The sequence below is a fragment of the Balaenoptera musculus genome, chromosome X (assembly GCF_009873245.2).
Source record: "Balaenoptera musculus isolate JJ_BM4_2016_0621 chromosome X, mBalMus1.pri.v3, whole genome shotgun sequence".
Lineage (NCBI taxonomy): Eukaryota > Metazoa > Chordata > Mammalia > Artiodactyla > Balaenopteridae > Balaenoptera > Balaenoptera musculus.
Window position 1 is genome coordinate 116,638,097 of NC_045806.1, and position 19,330 is coordinate 116,657,426.

Here is a 19,330-nt window from a genome sequence, read left to right on the forward strand (position 1 = left end):
CAAAGAAAAGCAGATACCATGTATATAAACCCAAACGATGGCAATGAATGGCACATATGCTTACCAAACGCTGTCAAGATCTGAATGCATAACATTAAAACAGAAAATGAAATGTAAAAGGTTTTAAAAAAATAAAAACAAAAAATTAAGGTTAATAGCAAAAAAAGGATTTGATCAAATCGTACATGGTGTTATGTTTAATTGCTGATAGTAGTCCTTATACTTACTGTAATTTTAGCAAACATATACAATAAAATCTAATTCATTTGGACTTCATGAACTCAAAATGAGTGATGACTTGGACACAGGGTGGGCTGAGGCTCCCCATGCACCACCAGTAGAGTTTGCTGAGCAAATGAACCATGTCAATAGAATTGCAGGAGGGTACAGTCAGCTCTATACAATTTATGTGGCAAATAAATACAAAATAAAAATTTGGAGTTACAGAATCAGTCATAAAGCTGAAGGGACCTGAGAAATCATAAAATCGAATTTCTTCTTCTTACTGTTGGGCAAAGGTGACTTGGAAAACTGAAGGGACTGGCCCGAGGATACACAGAGAGATCTAGTAGGGCCGTCTCCCTGGCAAACGCTACATGTGCCTACTCTAAAGTACTAGATCTGTATTTCCTCAACATTTACTCAGTGATTAATAATTTTAATGGATTCATACTAAACTGATTTCTGTGAGTCCAAATTAGAGAGGTTCTAACTGTAGTACCTAATTTCAAAGTATCATTCAAATTCACTGAGCCTATCACTTCTGTAACAGATGTTGACTGCCTCGGTTCTAGACATAGTCAGTGTACTCAGTAAAGTCTTTTTGAACCTTTGCTTTGCTTCATATGATTATAACCAATGAATGACCATAAAAGAGGAAGCCCAGAAATAGCAAAGAACATAGTGAAAGCAGCATGCAAGGTGGTGGGTTTGATTTTCCACTGTGTGGCTGCCGGAAGACCTCACCCCATTGGCAATTCTCTCCTAGAGCACAGCAAGGGCAAAATCACCCCAATGCAGGTGCTGACCTATGTAGTCGCTGGCTGGGAAGACACTGGCAGGATCTGTGTAGCCTTTCTGGAAAACACTATGCTCCCATGTGGAAAGGAAGGAGGAAGAGAAGGGAATTCCCTAACTATTGGGCAAATACTGCAAACATACGGCAGCTACCCCCTTCCACTCTAAGCACGGAAGGCTACTATGAGTAAGAACTGAGTGGGGACAGACTTTGCTTTTAAAACAGGAAAAGCCAGGGCTTCCCTGGTGGCGCAGTGGTTGAGTCTGCCTGCCAATGCAGGGGACACGGGTTCGAGCCCTGGTCTGGGAAGATCCCACATGCCGTGGAGCAACTAAGCCCGTGCGCCACAACTACTGAGCCTGCGCGTCTGGAGCCTGTGCCCCGCAACAAGGGAGGCCGCGATAGTGAGAGGCCCGTGCACCGCGATGAAGAGTGGCCCCCGCTTGCCGCAACTAGAGAAAGCCCTTGCACAGAAACGAAGACCCAACACAGCCAAAAATAAACAAACAAACAAACAAACAAACAAACAGGAAAAGCCTTGCTCACATCAAAGTGTACGGGTCCAAAGTCTGAAATCCCAAGAACTCTGTTCATCTAGTAAAATTACAGCCAAGTTAAGCTTCCAGAGGTTTGCACATAAGCTGTCTAGTTAGCCGTGCATGCAGGAAGTGATTTCTCACTTCAACACTTCTATTGTTCTAAGGACACTGTGAGAACTAAATACCATACCTTTAGAAAAATAATTTGCAAAATGATTACAGCTCGACTGTGTGTATGATAGATCCAGTGCCTATGGAAAAAAACTTAAGCCATGCTTATAATACCAAAAGATGTAATGACATTTTTTTTTTTACCTTTGCATTTTCTTCTAAGGATGAAGTCTGAAAAAGAAAATAAGTCCCAAAGAAGAACACTGTTCCTTCAAATGCAGCCAGAAATGTCCAATATAAGAAGGGGCCCAACTGTAGCATGGCATTTCCAGAAATTTTCCTATTGAGAAATGGGAAAAAACACAAGTTAATGAATCTCTGTAGGCTGTTTATTTAAAGATACAGTGAAACGCCAAAGGTGCGCATGGGGTTTGACCCTGTTAGAATGAAGGGAGCTATCCCTGAGGGACTGGTAAGCTTTTGAAAAAAGCCCAGACCGAGCTGCAGGTTTGTCTCTATGCAATCACCTCCTGTCTGAGGTGTTGCAGTAAACTGTCAAAGTGCTTCTAAGTTAAAATTCTGGCCACTGACAATAATATCATCAATAATAATTAGCTCTCATTTACTGAGTACTTATTATACGCTTATAAAAGTGGGTTAAGAGTTTTATATTGTCCATTTTTGTATACACAAAAACCACATGAGATAGGTATTCTTATCACTACCATTTACAAATAATGAGCCTCACAAAGGTGTATCATAATGGTTTCCAAACTTTGATGCACATTAGAATCACCAGGGGATCTTTAAAAACATTGATGCCTGGCTCCCACCCTCATTCTGATTTAACTGGCATGAGGTGTAACCTGGGCAACCAGGATAATTTTAAAACTCCCCAGGTAATTCTAATGTGCAGTAAAGTTTGGGAACCACTAGTACAGCAGTATGCCAGAGTTCACTCAGTTAGTAAGGGACAGAGCTAGTATACAATCCTAGACTGATTTGACTTTAAATCACATGCTCTCAACCAAGCTACCATGGCTTTGCAACTATGATTGTTAAAATATTTCGTTTAATCAAGATTTCTTCCTGGGAATTTAACCTTTCTTAGGTCTTGGGGTACCCTTTATATTTTTAAAATTGAGTCAAATAACATGTTTGAAGCTGTACAGCCATGCTTTGATAAATGGTAGGTGGCCAGATCAAAAGTTTAACATCTGTCAAAAATAGCTCAGTCTTCTGGGTACAAGTCAGAATGTTGAAGGAGGCTAACAACTCTAATGGGGCAAAAAGAAGATGGGTCTGTGCATGGAATTCTTTTAGCTTCTATTTCAAATTCCTCTTAACATTTATCAAAAGATATGTAATCACTCAAATAGCACACCTGTTGCCAATACTACCAAGAATGTCACTGGGCTGTAATGAATAAGAAAGACCTTTGTGATGTAAATACAACTGATCCTCGTTCAGTTGGTATGGAGTGCTGCAGGGTTTCCTGAAAAAATAGCAATTATGCAACTTTTACCTACTAGGATTTCCAGGTGCACACAGAAATCAGCAATGTTAGGGGGATGCATAAAGCAATATGCTGCTGTTTGCCTTGGAAAAATTGCAGGGGGAAAGAGGTAGCTGCTTCCCAGAAACAAGCTCTCCCCACAGCCAGTAAGTCATGTTCCCAAGGCAACTGGGAGCCACAGGGAAGGCACCTCCCTTAAAGATCCTTGCAAGGAGGGCCCAGCAACTGCCAGCCAATGAGGCTTTTGAGAGTCACTGACTTGGGCTGAGGCAGGAGGTGGTTCCTGTCTTTCCAGCCAGTCACTGGATTTGCATTACATGCCGTGGGAAGAAAGGAAGGGGAGTCATGGTGTGTTGGGTTATAGTTGAGGTTTTCTAGCTGCGCTCAGGTGAACCTGTTGTTAACTCAGAATATGATAGCCGACATGAGGGGCAACACGAGGGAATGAAGATGGAGGGGAGGAGCAGTTGACCAGCAGCACAGGCCTGAGCACCTCCATACAATGGGAGGCAGTAGGTGTGCCAGGACCTTGCTTTTGCCTTTTAAAGTTGTAGAAGAAACAGACTATGCCTCTACCCTCTAGAAAAGAACTACAGTTTACTTTTCAAATTTCTCTCAAAAAATATGAAAAGATCCAGTTATGTCACATTTCACATCAAAACTTTTGGTAAACGCCTGTGTCACTAAGTCCCCGAAGGTGATATCTATAATATGCTACACAAGGCCACAAGTAACATTAAATGGTACAAATGCAGAGAGAGACACATATGAAGACTAGAGCTTCACGTTTACAAAGGAATGCTCAGAGTAACAGAGCAATCTCCAATACAGTGACAGGCTGAGAGCACCGTCTCATCAGAGCGGCAGGCAGGAAGCTGCATTTTGGGCTGGGTGATAGGTATGCCATGGCTTTCATTTCTCCATCGTATGTGGCAAGTATGCCCTCTATGCAAAATTGCTTAAAAATTCATGAGCTACACCTGCATGCGGTAACTAAAACTTCATGGAAACCCTTAATAATTTGTACTCAACAGCTTGCTTCAAGTTTTCAACATTCTTAAGGTATGAAAGTGCTCAGCATAGCCCTGAAGTGATGTGGAGAAGGGTGTTAGAATAATAAGATTAATAGCTACCACCTATTGGAAACTTACTATGTGCCAGGCACCACTGTAAGTTTTTACATGTAGTCACTCATTTAATCCTCCCCCAAAACACTGTGATTAGATCTATTGTTACTGAAGAGGAAACTGAGGCCCATCTCAGTCAAGTAACCTGAGCAAGGCCGCAGAGTCAGTGGCAGAGCTGGGGTCAGAGTGCAGGCGATTCGCTAGAGCCCTTGGTGGGACGGAACGGGAGGCGTTCTGCTCACTGCCACCCAAACCCCTCTTCAACCAGAGTAACTGCACTACTGGTCTTCACTTTAGTTGTTGTCTGAAAACAGAACACTGCTACTCAATCTTTGAAAACCACCAGCCTGTGGAAAAGAGCACAGGGCCGGTCATCAGGAGGATAGAAATCTGATCTTGCTCTGGCCTCTTGTTATACGCTGTGTCCTTAGGCAAGTCATTTCTGGGCCCTGGGTCCTCATTTTTTTAAAAAAAAAGAGGGTGTGAGAGCTGATGCTCTGGAAGATTTCTACCAAGATTTCTACGATTCCCCTTTAGATCTAACAATACCCTTTGCAAGAAATACAGGGAAAAGCAGAACATGTTAATGCCATGAGGAGGCAATCAGCAAACTCTAGATTGGGGGAAATGCTACAAGATAAATCATCTGGTTTCGTTAACAAATAAATTGCCAAGTTAACCTAAAGATTAAGAGAGTCTCAAGAAGCATATTAACCAACTGCAGTATATGGGCCTTATATACTGTTTCAAACAAGCATGCTATAAAAAGAAATTGAGTCAACTGGAAAAATTTGAGCATTGACTGGATATTTGATATCATGGACTTGTTAAATTTTCAGGTATGATAGTGTACTGTTATAACAGTACATGTAAAAGATACATGCTGAAGTAACTATTTTATATAGTTTGATATTTGCTTCAAAATAAGTCCTTGATAGAGAAGACAAGGTTGTTAATGAAGCAGGATTGGCCCTGAATTGATAATTGTTGAAGCTGAGTGGTAAGGACAGGGAAGTTCACTATATAAATAGTATTTTTGCTACACTCTTTGCATGTTTTAAATTTTTTATAATAAATACCTTTAAAATGACAACTAATTTTATAAACCTGGTTAAGTCTAACAATTCCTAGATGTGAGTTTCATGAGTCATACTGGTTAAAGACATCCCTTAAATTTGTGCACCTTCACTTTGCACCAATGAATCACACCCAAGTCTCTCTATTGCACTTGCTACCCACTATTTAGCAATGCTTACAACCTGCTGTAAATTAATATCTTTATCTTTAGCTGTAAGCTTCACTTATAAAACTCCAATTTAATCAAAGGTTAAGCAACTGGGGCTAGTGCCAAGTCCCCCACCCATAGAGAAAAGCATCTATTTCCAACTAACACAAAATGAATATAATGGCTTGATGACTTAATTGTTTTCTTCAACAATGCCATTTTAGAATGCGGCTAACAAAGCACTCCGGAGGCTATATTTCAGGGGCAGTTTACAAGAGAAAGCCTAAGGTAACATCATCAGTTCAATACATTACAGGGAGGGATCAATATTCTAAACTACGAGAGATCTTTGTGTGGCCCTTCTTGGGGGAGGTGGGGGGTGGCGGGTAGTTAAACTATTGTGTCTCCATCTAAGACTCTAGAACTCTATGACAATGTAGGCAAAGTTTTAGGAATTACTGATTTTGAACTAAATAATTCATACCCATTCAACTACAGGACATATACCAATACCTAGGAAACACATCATTTTCCAGCTGGATGGTTTGGTTTAAGTAGCTAAAAGTTCAGAACAGAACCATGTAATCAAACCAGGAGGGCAGTTCTGTGTCCTTCCTACCTGTAGATAAAATGAAATCCACAATTTTGAAAGTCTTGGGGGGGGTGGCGTTTAACTTACATATGTTCAACTTACATATATAATCGGGGATCTGAGGTCAGAGTGTCAATGTTGATGTGCTGTTCCAGTAGACTGTAGGCCAGGATGGGCAAGGATGTGAAGCAGATATTGTACATTGTAAGGTAAGCGGCATCATACAGTGGCTGTAATGACAAACCACAGAAGAGAAAGGTAATGTAACAATCATCTGCAAGAGGATATTTAAGTGTTTAGAAAAAATCACAAGCTAAAACAAGACAGTTTCCTTTCACACGTTTTGTGACAGCAAAGGAGGTTTTGTAAATAAGGTCACTCTAACTGACCACTATAGAAAAGAAACTAACATACTGTAATGCATATTAAAATACCCTCCCTTTTAAAATACGATCTTATTCAGAATGTTTACAAGCTATAAGCTCTATTTCTTTTTTTTTAATATATATGCTTATCTTTTTATTAATTAGTCCAAGTAAATTTATATATAAATATGTATAAAGGAGAAACTCTTTTTTTTTAAACATCTTTATTGGAGTATAATTGCTTTACAATGGTGTGTTAGTTTCTGCTTTATAACAAAGTGAATCAGCTATACATATACATACATCCCCATATCTCCTCCCTCTTGCGCCTCCCTCCCACCCTCCCTATCCCACCCCTCTAGGTGTTTGCAAAGCACCGAGCTGATCTCCCTGTACTATGTGGCTGATAAGCTCTATTTCTAATGGATATTAACTAAGAACTTTCAAAAGATTTTCAGCGAATGAAGACCCATTAAGTGTAAGACAGGAACCCCTTAGGGAAACTAAATATAAGCAGTGGCCAGTCTGTGTCACAGTTTTATAACATTTTTTTTTTAAAGAAATTCGCATTCTTATTTATTGATTGATTGATTGATTGCTGTGTTGGGTCTTCGTTTCTGTGCGAGGGCTTTCCCTAGTTGCGGCAAGCGGGGACCACTCTTCATCGCGGTGCGCGGGCCTCTCACCATCGCGGCCTCTCCTGTTATGGAGCACAGGCTCCAGACGCGCAGGCTCAGTAATTGTGGCTCACGGGGCCCAGTTGCTCCGTGGCACGTGGGATCTTCCCAGACCAGGGCTCGAACCCATGTCCCCTGCATTAGCAGGCAGACTCCCAACCACTGCGCCACCAGGGAAGCCCCTGTGTCACAGTTTTTTGGGTTAATATTTTACATGTTTTTTTTTTTTTTTATTAATTTATTTTTGGCTGTGTTGGGTCTTCGTTTCTGTGCGAGGGCTTTCTCTAGTTGCGGCGAGTGGGGGCCACTCTTCATCGCGGCGCGCGGGCCTCTCACTATCGTGGCCTCTCTTGTTGCGGAGCACAGGCTCCAGACGCGCAGGCTCAGTAGTTGTGGCTCACGGGCCTAGTTGCTCCGCGGCATGTGGGATCCCCCCAGCCCAGGGCTCGAACCCGTGTCCCCTGCACCAGCAGGCAGACTCTCAACCACTGCGCCACCAGGGAAGCCCCTTACATGGTTTTAAATATCACTATCACCTTCTCCAGAGTATATTTATGATATTGAATGTGGCCATTTACTACGGATTAAATAAATATTCACAAAAATAAAAGCTAAATATATTCACATGGTCATGACTCTTTCTGGTCCTGAATTCCCTAGGCTCCAGACCAAAATTTCCAACTTCCTGCTGGTTGTCCCACAGGACAACTTGCAATTCAAAATGTCTAAAACCAAACTCATTAACTTTCCCTTTAAATCTGCTTCCTCCCATGTCCCCTACCTCAGTGAGTGGCCCCACAATGTTTGCAACCCCAGTATCTACCTTGGTGCCTGGTACCCCTTAGGTGCTCAAGAAATCTTTTGAAATGAGTGATTCTTTTCCTACCTCACTAGCCATTCCTTCTCAGGCTCCTCTTCTCCCTGAGCCCTCTGTGTTGGAGTGTCCCAGCACTCGGTGTTTGGAACTTTATTTATGCTCGCTCTCTAGGTGATCTCATTTAGTCCTGTGGTTTTAATATAACCTATTCACTGAAAATTCCCATATCTAGCCTAAACCTGTCCCATATATCCAACTGCCCACTTGATATCTCCTCTTGGGTGTCTAGCATATTTCAAACTTACGTCCAAGACTGAATTCCTGACCTGCCCTCACCTCAAACCTGCTCCTCCTGAAGTCTTCCTCGTCTCAGGAAAGGGCAACAAAATCTTTTTGATCAACCAGAACCGAAATCTTGGATTCATCCTTGACTCCTCTTTTTCACAAGCCACATCCAATCTATTAAGCAGCGTTTACTAGCTCCACTTTCAAATACATTCAGAACCACACCACTTCTTAGCCCCTCCACTGTGACCACTCTGCAAGCCTTTAATTGGTCTCCCGGCTTCTTCTCCCCTTGACCTGCAGTCTATTCTCAACACAATGGCCCAAGTAGCTCTACTGGAAAATAAGTCAAATCAAATCATTGTTTTGTTCAAACTCTCCAGTGGATTCCTTTATCTCTGAAAGTAAAGAAGCTCCTACAATGGTGGGGATATAAAGTCTTACTCCTCGATCCAGCTTCTTACCTGTCTGTTACCTTCTCAGTGAGACCAATCTTGATTTACCTTGCCACTTCCTCTCTCTTGAACACAGTCCCCCCAATCCTGTGCCCCCCCATATTACTAATCACCTTTTAACTTACATGATAAATTTATTATGTTTACTCTCTCTTCACGCTAGAATTTAAGCTCTATGTGGGCAGGGATTTTTATTTATTTATTGATAGCTGTAGCTTGAGAAAAAGCAAAGCAGCCCCTGACATTCAAGAGCTGGCCCGGCACTCACAGCTAGGCACCGGCACTCTGTAGAACATGAACAATTTCACAGAACAGCAACATCAAACAAGGCCACTGTGTGACCTCAATGTATCGAGACAAAAACACTCCGTAATCACATTTGAACACAGACAGAATATAAATATTGTCCAAATCACAATAATGACCAACATCTATGTTCTGGCTGATTTGGGTGACTACTGCCTCTTGACCAATGACATGTTGGCTTCCTGGATAAGATTTACTAACATGCTTAGTCATAAAATTACCCCCATCTGCTAACAGCACCCAGCAAGGCCCTACTCCTTAAACCCTTCCACAAATCACCTAACTCAAGCCCAAATCTTACAAGACTTTTCTAACACTTGCTTCCTAAGAGGCCTCACTGTTCCTCATGGTGTACACTCTTTCTTGTTGCATTGAGTAATGAACCTAATGTGATCAACTACAAGTGTTTTACTGGCTTTGACAATCTGGAACTCCTAGAACAGAACTTGGCATGCAGAAAGCGTTCAATAAATATTGGATGGATGAATGAATGACTAGAGACTGGAAGCGAAAACATATTTGTAAAGGACTGATCTGATATTGTAAATATTCCTTTATTGAAAAAAATATTAAGGTTTTTATAATGAACCTTGTTTTGATGCTAATACTTATTGAGTTCAGTATTTTCTACACAGTGCTAGATGTTGTCATGCAACCATCATCTGTGACCTGAATAAATAATATCCCATATTCACATGTATCTTTCACATATATAAAATGTTTTTTGATTAATAAAATGCATTTAAATGTGACACAAATTGGACTTCCCTGGTGGCCCAGTGGTTAAGAATCTGTCTGCCAATGCAGGGGACACGGGTTCAAGCCCTGGTCCGGGAAGATCCCACGTGTCGCGGAGCAACTAAGCCTGTGCACCACAACTACTGAGCCTGTGCTCTAGAGCCCGCAAGCCACAACTACTGAGCCTGCAAGCCACAACTACTGAAGCCCGCATGCCTAGAGCCTGTGCTCCACAACAAGAGAAGCCACCGCAATGAGAAGCCCATGCACCGCAATAAAGAGTAGCCCCCGCTTGCAGCAACTAGAGAAAGCCCGCACGCAGCAATGAAGACGCAACGCAGACAAAAATAAAATAAATAAAATAAATAAATTTATAAAAACAAAACAAAACAGGTTTAGTTGATAATACTGTTTCTTGTTATACCTGTTATAAAGGGTATCTTTTCATGCAGAAGAAAGTCCAGTGCTAACCTAGGCTTTGCTAAACAAAGAGTTGCTTTTTGCTTAAATAATCTGCATCCTGGTCTCATTTCTACATTCTCCATAGCTCACTCTCCAAGTACCAGGGTTGCAGAGGACACCTGAAGTAGACCTGAAATGAAAAAGGCTGACTACCTGTATGTATTCCACAAATATCTGCAATAAAGGTCTCTACATTTAGCACAAGGCCAAAGCGAAAACTAAAGATATGTACAATACATCACTACCTCAGAGAGACCTTCCTTTTACGTGGTACACTTTTTCTAAGATGTCTGCCTAGCTCCTTCCCTCATCTCCTCTAGATCTCTGCCCAAACGTCACCTCATCAGAGAGAACTTTCCAGGTCAGTTTGTCTAAAACAGCAGCTCTCTTCCCCAGTCACATTCTATCCATTTATTATGCTTTTTTTTCTCCTTCAGAGCATATATCAGTACCCAACATAATATGTTTGTCTGATTGCTGTCTGTCTCTCCCCCTATCACTCACTGTACCCACAAGCTCCATGCGGTAAAGAGTTTTGATCACTGTTATATCCCAAGCACTTAGCCTGGCACACAGTAGGCACTCAAGAAGTATTTGCTAAATGAATGAATGTACCAGTTGAGCAACTGACGAAGGCAAACATCAAGTCCTATGGGAACCTAAGCAGACCCCCAGACCCCCAACAGCCCAGGGTTTTATAGGGAATAAGTCCTTTCTTTCTTCATACAACTTGTGCTTGGTAAACATTGTTTAAAAAGCCAACTTCCCTTTATCACTTTGCTACAAAATTTGAAAATGTCCCTTTAAACTTGCATTCATCATCCAAGGAAGTGAGGAATTACAAACATTTTGATCAACAGTAATCTGAAAGTTCAAGAAAAGTAGATTCATCAGAGTTTATAAAACTCTCTGTTACCAATACTGTTAGCTTGGAATACAAGAAGGCTGATGGTACTTTCTACAGCCGGTAGATGATTAATTCATAAAGTGATCGGCTTAACTGGCATCATGGGGCTGATTACATGGCACTGATGTAAGAGACAGCATACCAAACGGCAAAGAGGCAAGTTCAAGAGAAAGAAAGCAGGGACTTCCCTGGTGGTCCAGTGGCTAAGACTCCACGCTCCCAATGCAGGGGGCCCGGGTTTGATCCCTGGTCAGGGAACTAGATCCCACATGCCGCAACTAAGAGTTCACATGCCACAACTAAAGATCCTGCATGCCACAACTAAGACCCGGTGCAGCCAAACAAACAAACAAACAAACAAATAGAGTCGCTTGCCATTGAGAAGAATACATTCTCTTAAAAATACTGCCAAGAAATTAGGAAAAAATCACTTCCTATCATGAGGAATGGAACATGCCTTGAAATTAAGAAACTCAGTCTCTAATAGCTGTGATGATGTTACCAGCAGCTCAGCTTGGTAAAAATCACTGAATTGCTCATAGATTAACTACAAAATTTCGGAGTCAATGAGCATTATAGCTCCTTTACGTAGCTATACTTCCACTAGAAGCAATGTAAAATACAGTTTAGCTGTTAAAACAAACCTACAAACATGCCTGCCCATCCCCCACTTATGTATCAAGTTAACATATAGCATATTCTATATGTGAAAAATGTTCAGAAAATTACAGAGGGCTAAAAGTGTAGAATTGCTTAACTAATCCAAGGCTTTATCCAGGAATCACAGCTTCTTTGCTAGCTTAAACATCAATGTTTTTCTAGAGAATCAACCTCAGAAAATGCAAAGGTATGAGATTTTATTTGATGAAATAATAAACTATAACATTTTAGGATTATTGGAAAACATTGTATACACTGACAAAAATAAAAAATACTTTTTAAAGGATCTCAATTCCAACAGGACATACCAAATAACCTTCAAAAAGAAAATAACAATAAGACCATTACTAAAGCAAAGATATAAAATTTTGCTATTGTCAAAAACCAGGCCAAGAAAATCAGCTGTTGAACTAAGAAAAAAAATCCTTTTACGTTGGGCATACCTCTCTAATCTCTACAATCCAATACATAAAAGGTAATTTATTAATAGCAAATATAAACTACATTACAGAGATTGATTCAAGATGGCGAAGTGGAAGGACGTGCGCTCACTCTCTCTTGCAAGAGCACAGGAATCACAACTAACTGCTGAACAATCATCAACAGGAAGACACTGGAACTCACCAAAAAAAGATACCCCACATCCAAAAACGAAGGAGAAGCGCAATGAGACGGCAGGAGGGGTGCAATCACAATAAAATCAAATCCCATAACCGCTGGGTGGGTGACTCACAAACTGGAGAACAATTATACCAAAGAAGTCCACCCACTGGAGTGAAGGTTCTGAGCCCCACGTCAGGCTTCCCACCTGGGGGTCTGGCAATGGGAGGAGGAATTCCTAGAGAATCAGACTTTGAAGGCTAGCGGGATTTGATTGCAGGACTTTGACAGGACTGGGGGAAACAGACACTCCACTCTTAGAGGGCACACACAAAGTAGTGTGCGCATCAGGACCCAGGGGAAGGAGCAGTGATCCCATAGGAGACTGAACCAGACCTACCTGCTAGTGTTGGAGGGTCTCCTGAAGAGGTGGGGGGTGGCTGTGGCTCACCGTGGGGCACTGGCAGCAGAAGTTCTGGGAAGCACTCCTTGGCGTGAGCCCTCCCAGAGTCCGCCATTAGCCCCACCAAAGAGCAAAGAGCCTGGTAGGCTCCAGTGCTGGGTCGCCCCAGGCTAAACAACCAAACAGGGAGGGAACCCAGCCCCACCCATCAGCAGACAAGCAGATTAAAGTTTTACTGAGCTCTGCCCACCAGAGCAACACCCAGCTCTACCCACCACCAGTCCCTCCCATCAGGAAGCTTGCACAAGCCTCTTAGATAGCCTCAACCACCAGAGGGCAGACAGCAGAAGCTAGAAGAACTACATTTCTGCAGCCTGTGGAATGAAAACCACATTCACAGAAAGACAGACAAAATGAAAAGGCAGAGGACTATGTACCAGATGAAGGAACAAGATAAAAACCCAGAAAAACAACTAAATGAAGTGCAGATAGGCAACCTTCCAGAAAAACAATTCAGAATACTGATAGTGAAGATGATCCAGGACCTCGGAAAAAGAATGGAGGCAAAGATCGAGAAGATGCAAGAAACCTTTAACAAAGACCTAGAAGAATTAAAGAACAAAGAAACAGAGATGAACAATACAATAATTGAAATGAAAAATACACTAGAAGGCATCAACAGCAGAATAACTGAGGCAGAAGAACGGATAAGTGACCTGGAAGACAGAATGGTGGAATTCAATGCTGCAGAACAGAATAAAGAAAAAAGAATGAAAAGACAGAAAGACAGCCTAAGAGACCTCTGGGACAACATTAAATGTAACAACATTCACATTATAGGGGTACCAGAAGGAGAAGAGAGAGAGAAAGGACCCAAGAAAATATTTGAAGAGATTATAGTTGAAAACTTCCCTAACATGGGAAAGGAAATCGCCACCCAACTCCAGGAAGTGCAGAGTCCCAGGCAGAATAAACCCAAGGAGAAACACACTGAGACACACAGTAACCAAACTGACAAAGATTAAAGACAAAGAAAAATTATTGAAAGCAACAAGGGAAAAACGACAAATAACATACAAGGGAACTCCCATAACGTTAACAGCTGATTTCTCAGCAGAAACTCTATAAGCCAGATGGGAGTGGTACGATATATTTAAAGTGATGAAAGGGAAGAACCTACAGCCAAGATTACTCTAGCCGGCAAGGATCTCATTCAGATTCGATGGAGAAATCAAAAGCTTTACAGACAAGCAAAAGCTAGGAGAATTCAGCACCACCAAACCAGCTCTACAACAAATGCTAAAGGAACTTCTATAAGTGGGAAACACAAGAGAAGAAGAGGACCTACAAAAACAAACTCGTAACAATTAAGAAAATGGTAATAGGAACATACATATCGATAATTACCTTAAATGTGAATGGATTAAATGCTCCAACCAAAAGACACAGGCTCGCTGAATGGATACAAAAACAAGACCCATATATATGCTGTCTACAAGAGACCCAGTTCAGACCTAGGGACACATACAGACTGAAAGTGAGGGGATGGAAAAAGGTATTCCAAGAAAATGGAAATCAAAAGAAAGCTGGAGTAGCAATACTCATATCAGAAAAAATACTTTATTTTTTATTAACTTTTTTAAAATTAAAATTTATTTATTTATTTATTTTTTATTCTTGGCTGTGTTGGGTCTTCGTTGCTGCGCGCAGGCTTTCTTTAGTTGCGGACAGCAGGGGCTACTCTTTGTTGCCGTGTGCGGGCTTCTCATTGCAGTGGCTTCTCTTGTTGCAGAGCATGGGCTCTAGGCGAGTGTGCTCAGTAGTTGTAGCTCGCGGGCTCTAGAGCACAGGCTCAGTAGTTGTAGCGCACGGGCTTAGCTGCTCCGCGGCATGCGGGATCTTCCCGGACCAGGGCTTGAACCCGTGTCCCCTGCATTGGCAGGCGGATTCTTAACCTCTGTGCCACCAGGGAAGTCCCTAAAATAGACTTTAAAATAAAGACTGTTACAAGAGGCAAGGAAGGACACTACATAATGATCAAGGGATGAATCCAAGAAGAAGATATAACAATTATAAATATATATGTACCCAACGCAGGAGCACCTCAATACAAAAGGCGACTGCTAACAGCTATTAAAGAGGAAATTGACAGTAACACAATAATAGTGGGGGACTTTAACACCTCACTTACACCAATGGACAGATCATCCAGACAGAAAATTAATAAGGAAACACAACTTTTAAATGACACAATAGACCTGATAGATTTGATATTTATAGGACATTCCAGCCAAAAACAGCAGATTACACTTTCTTTTCAAGTGCACATGGAACATTCTCCAGGACAGATCACATCTTGGTTCACAAAGCAAGTTTCAGTAAATTTAAGAAAACTGAAATCATATCAAGCATCTTTTCTGACCACAACGCTATGAGATTAGAAATCAATTACAGGGAAAAAAACGTAAAAAAACACAAACACATGGAGGCTAAACAATACATTACTAAATAACCAAGAGAGCACCGGAGAAATCAAAGAGGAAATCAAAAAATACCTAGAGACAAATGACAACGAAAACACGACGATCCAAAACCTATGGGATGCAGCAAAAGCAGTTCTAAGAGGGAAGTTTATAGCAGTAGAATCCTACCTCAAGAAACATCTCAAATAAACAATCTAACCTTACACCTAAAGGAACTAGAGAAAGAAGAACAAACAAAACCCAAAGTTAGCAGAAGGAAAGAAATCATGAAGATCAGAGCAGAAATAAATGAAATAGAAACAAAGAAAACAATAGCAAAGAGCAATAAAACTGAAAGCTGGTTCTTTGAGAAGATAAACAAAATTGGTAAACCTTTAGCCAGACTCATCAAGAAAAAGAGGGAGAGGACTCAAATCAATAAAATTAGAAATGAAAAAGGAGAAGTTACAATGGACACCACAGAAATACAAAGCATCATGAGAGACTACTACAAGCAACTCTATGCCAATAAAATGGACAACCTGGAAGAAATGGACAAATTCTTAGAAAGGCATAACCTTCCAAGACTGAAGCAGTAAGAAATAGAAAATATGAGCAGACCAATCACAAGTAATGAAATTGAAACTGTGATTAAAAATCTTCCAACAAACAAAAGTCCAGGACCAGATGGCTTCACAGGTGAATTCTATCAAATATTTAGAGAAGAGCTAACACCCATCCTTCTCAAACTGTTGCAAAAAGTTGCAGAGGAAGGAACACTCCCAAACTCATTCTATGAGGCCACCATCACCCTGATACCAAAACCAGACAAAGATACTACAAAAAAAGAAAATTACAGACTAATATCACTGATGAATATAGATGCAGAAATCCTCAACAAAATACTAGCAAACAGAATCCAACAACACATTAAAAGGATCATACACCATGATCAAGTGGGATTTATCCCAGGGATGCAAGGATTCTTCAATATATGCAAATCAATCAATGTGATACACCATATTAACAAACTGAAGAATAAAAACCATATGATCATCTCCGTAGATGCAGAAAAAGTTTTCGAGAAAATTCAACACCCATTTATGATAAAAACTCTCCAGAAAGTGGGCACAGAGGGAACCTACCTCAACATAATAAAGGCCATATACAACGAACCCACAGCAAACATCATTCTCAATGGTGAAAAACTGAAAGCATTTCCTCTAAGATCAGGAACAAGACAAGGATGTCCACTCTTGCCACTATTATTCAACACAGTTTTGGAAGTCCTAGCCACGGCAATCAGAGAAGAAAAAGAAATAAAAGGAATCCAAATTGGAAAAGAAGTAAAACTGTCACTGTTTGCAGATGACATGATACTATACATAGAGAATCCTAAAGATGCCACCAGAAAACTACTAGAGCTCAATCAATGAACTTCATAAAGTTGCAGGATACAAAATTGATGCACAGAAATCTCTTGCATTCCTATACACTAAGAATGAAAGATCACAAAGAGAAATTAAGGAAACAATCCCATTCACCATTGCAACAAAAAGAATAAAATACCGAGGAGGAAACCTACCTAAGGAGCTAAAAGACCTGTACTCAGAAAACTATAAGACACTGATGAAAGAAATCAAAGATGACACAAACAGATGGAGAGACATATCATGTTCTTGGATTGGAAGGATCAACATTGTGAAAATGACTATACTACTCAAAGCAATCTACAGATCCAATGCAATCCCTATCAAATTACCAGTGGCATTTTCTACAGAACTGCAAGAAAAAATCTTAAAATTTGTATGGAGACACAAAAGACCCTGAACAGCCAAAGCAGTCTTGACGGAAAAAAATGGAGCTGGAGGAATCAGACTCCCTGACTTCAGACTATACTACAAAGCTACAGTAATCGGGGCCTTCCCTGGTGGCGCAGTGGTTACGAATCTGCCTGCCAATGCAGGGGACACGGGTTCGAGCCCTGGTCCGGGAAGATCCCCCATGCCACAGAGAAACTAAGCCCGTGCACCTCAACTACTGAGTCTGCGCTCTAGAGCCCACGTGCCACAACTACTGAAGCCCATGCGCCTAGAGCCTGTGCTCCACAATAAGAGAAGCCACTGCAATGAGAAGCCTGCGCACTGCCAACGAAGAGTAGCCCCCGCTCACCACAACTAGAGAAAGCCCATGCGCAGCAACGAGGACCCAACACAGCCAAAAATAAAATAAAAATTATTAAATTTATAAAAAAAAAAGCTACAGTAATTCAGACAATATGGCACTGGCACAGAAATAGAAATATAGATCAATGGAACAGGATAGAAAGCCCAGAGATAAACCCACGTACCTATGGTCAACTAATCTATGACAAAGGAGGCAAGGATATACAATGGAGAAAAGACAGTCCCTTCAATAAGTGGTGCTGGGAAAACTGGGCAGTTACATGTAAAAGAATGAAACTAGAACACTCCCTAACACCATACACAAAAATAAACTCAAAATGGATTAGAGATCTAAATGTAAGACCGGACATTGTAAAACTCTTAGAGGAAAACATAGGAAGAACACTCTTTGACATAAATCACAGCAAGATCTTTTTTGATCCACCTCCTAGAGTAATGGAAATAAAAACAAAAATAAACAAATGGGACCTAATGAAACTTAAAACCTTTTGCACAGCAAAGGAAACTACAAACAAGACGAAAAGACAACCCTCAGAATGGGAGAAAATATTTCCAAACGAATCAACTGACAAAGGATTAATCTCCAAAATACATAAACAGCTCATGCAGCTCAGTATTAAAAAAACAAACAACCCAACCAAAAAATGGGCAGAAGACCTAAATAGACATTTCTCCAAAGAAGACATACAGATGGCCACGAAGCACTTGAAAAGTTGCTCAACATCACTAATTATTAGAGAAATGCAAATCAAAACCATAATCAGGTACCACCTCATACCGGTTAGAATGGGCATCATCAGAAAATCTACAAACAACACATGCTAGAGAGGGTGTGGAGAAAAGGGAACCCTCTTGCACTGTTGGTGGGGATGTACATTGATACAGCCACTATGGAGAACAGTATGGAGGTTTCTTAAAAAACTAAAAATAGAATTACCGTATGACCCAGCAATCCCAGTACTGGGCATATACCCAGAGAAAACCATAATTCAAAAAGACACATGCACCCCAATGTTCATTGCAGCACTATTTACAATAACCGGGTCATGGAAGCAACCTAAATGCCTATCAACAGACAAATGGATAAAGAAGATGTGGTACGTATATACAATGGAATATTACTCAGCCATAAAAAGGAACGAAATGAGTCATTTGTAGAGACGTGGATGGACCTAGAGACTGTCATACAGAGTGAAGTAAGTCAGAAAGAGAAAAACAAATATCATATATTAATGCATGTATGTGGAATCTAGAGAAATGGTATGGATGGACTGCTTTGCAAGGCAGAAATAGAGACACAGATGTAGAGAACTAACGTATGGACACCAAGGGGGGAAAGTCGCAGGGGGTGGTGGTGGTGGTGGGATGAATTGGGAGAGTGGGTTTGACATATATGCAGTAATATGTATAAAATAGATAACTAATAAGAACCTGATGTATAAAAAATAAATAAATTAAATTAAAAAAAAAACCTAACATTTCTGTGGAAACTATTATAAGTATGTATTGCTGAATCACCTTGCTCTACACCAGAAACTAACACAACCTTGTAAATCAACTATACTTCAATAAAATAAATTTAAACAAACAACAACAACAACAAAAAACAAACCAAAAAACTACATTACAAGAAATACCTAGGGAAACAAACCTGTTGTGAGAATCCACAGAAGAACTGGTACAAAAATTGTGGCAAAATGAAACAAAGGTTCTGGAAAAAAAAAAAATGAAGAAAAGGGTTATTGCTTTTCACTTGATCAACTTTCTAAAGTAAAACAGGAAACTCTACTCCAGATAGTCTACAGGCAGTCCTAAGTCCTTCTAATGTCACAATGCAATAAACTTCTACTCCAGAGTTGTAAGGAAACAATTCAAAACA

At 40.7% G+C, this 19,330-nt stretch overlaps 1 protein-coding gene across 5 annotated transcripts in view; it reads right to left on the minus strand.

The window, feature by feature from the left end:
- ATP11C (ATPase phospholipid transporting 11C) overlaps nt 1-19,330 on the minus strand; it is a 167,102-nt gene that overhangs the window by 17,978 nt on the left and 129,794 nt on the right. For 4 of the 5 annotated variants that reach the window (XM_036840108.1, XM_036840107.1, XM_036840110.1 and 1 more), the window contains exons 23-25: nt 19,103-19,162; nt 6,231-6,358; nt 1,873-2,008 (exon numbers count right to left, since the gene is read on the minus strand). In XM_036840108.1, the coding sequence (XP_036696003.1) occupies nt 1,873-2,008; nt 6,231-6,358; nt 19,103-19,162 (324 nt within the window). The remainder of the gene's footprint in view (nt 1-1,872; nt 2,009-6,230; nt 6,359-19,102; nt 19,163-19,330) is intronic. The other variant, XM_036840109.1, reaches the window with a different exon arrangement.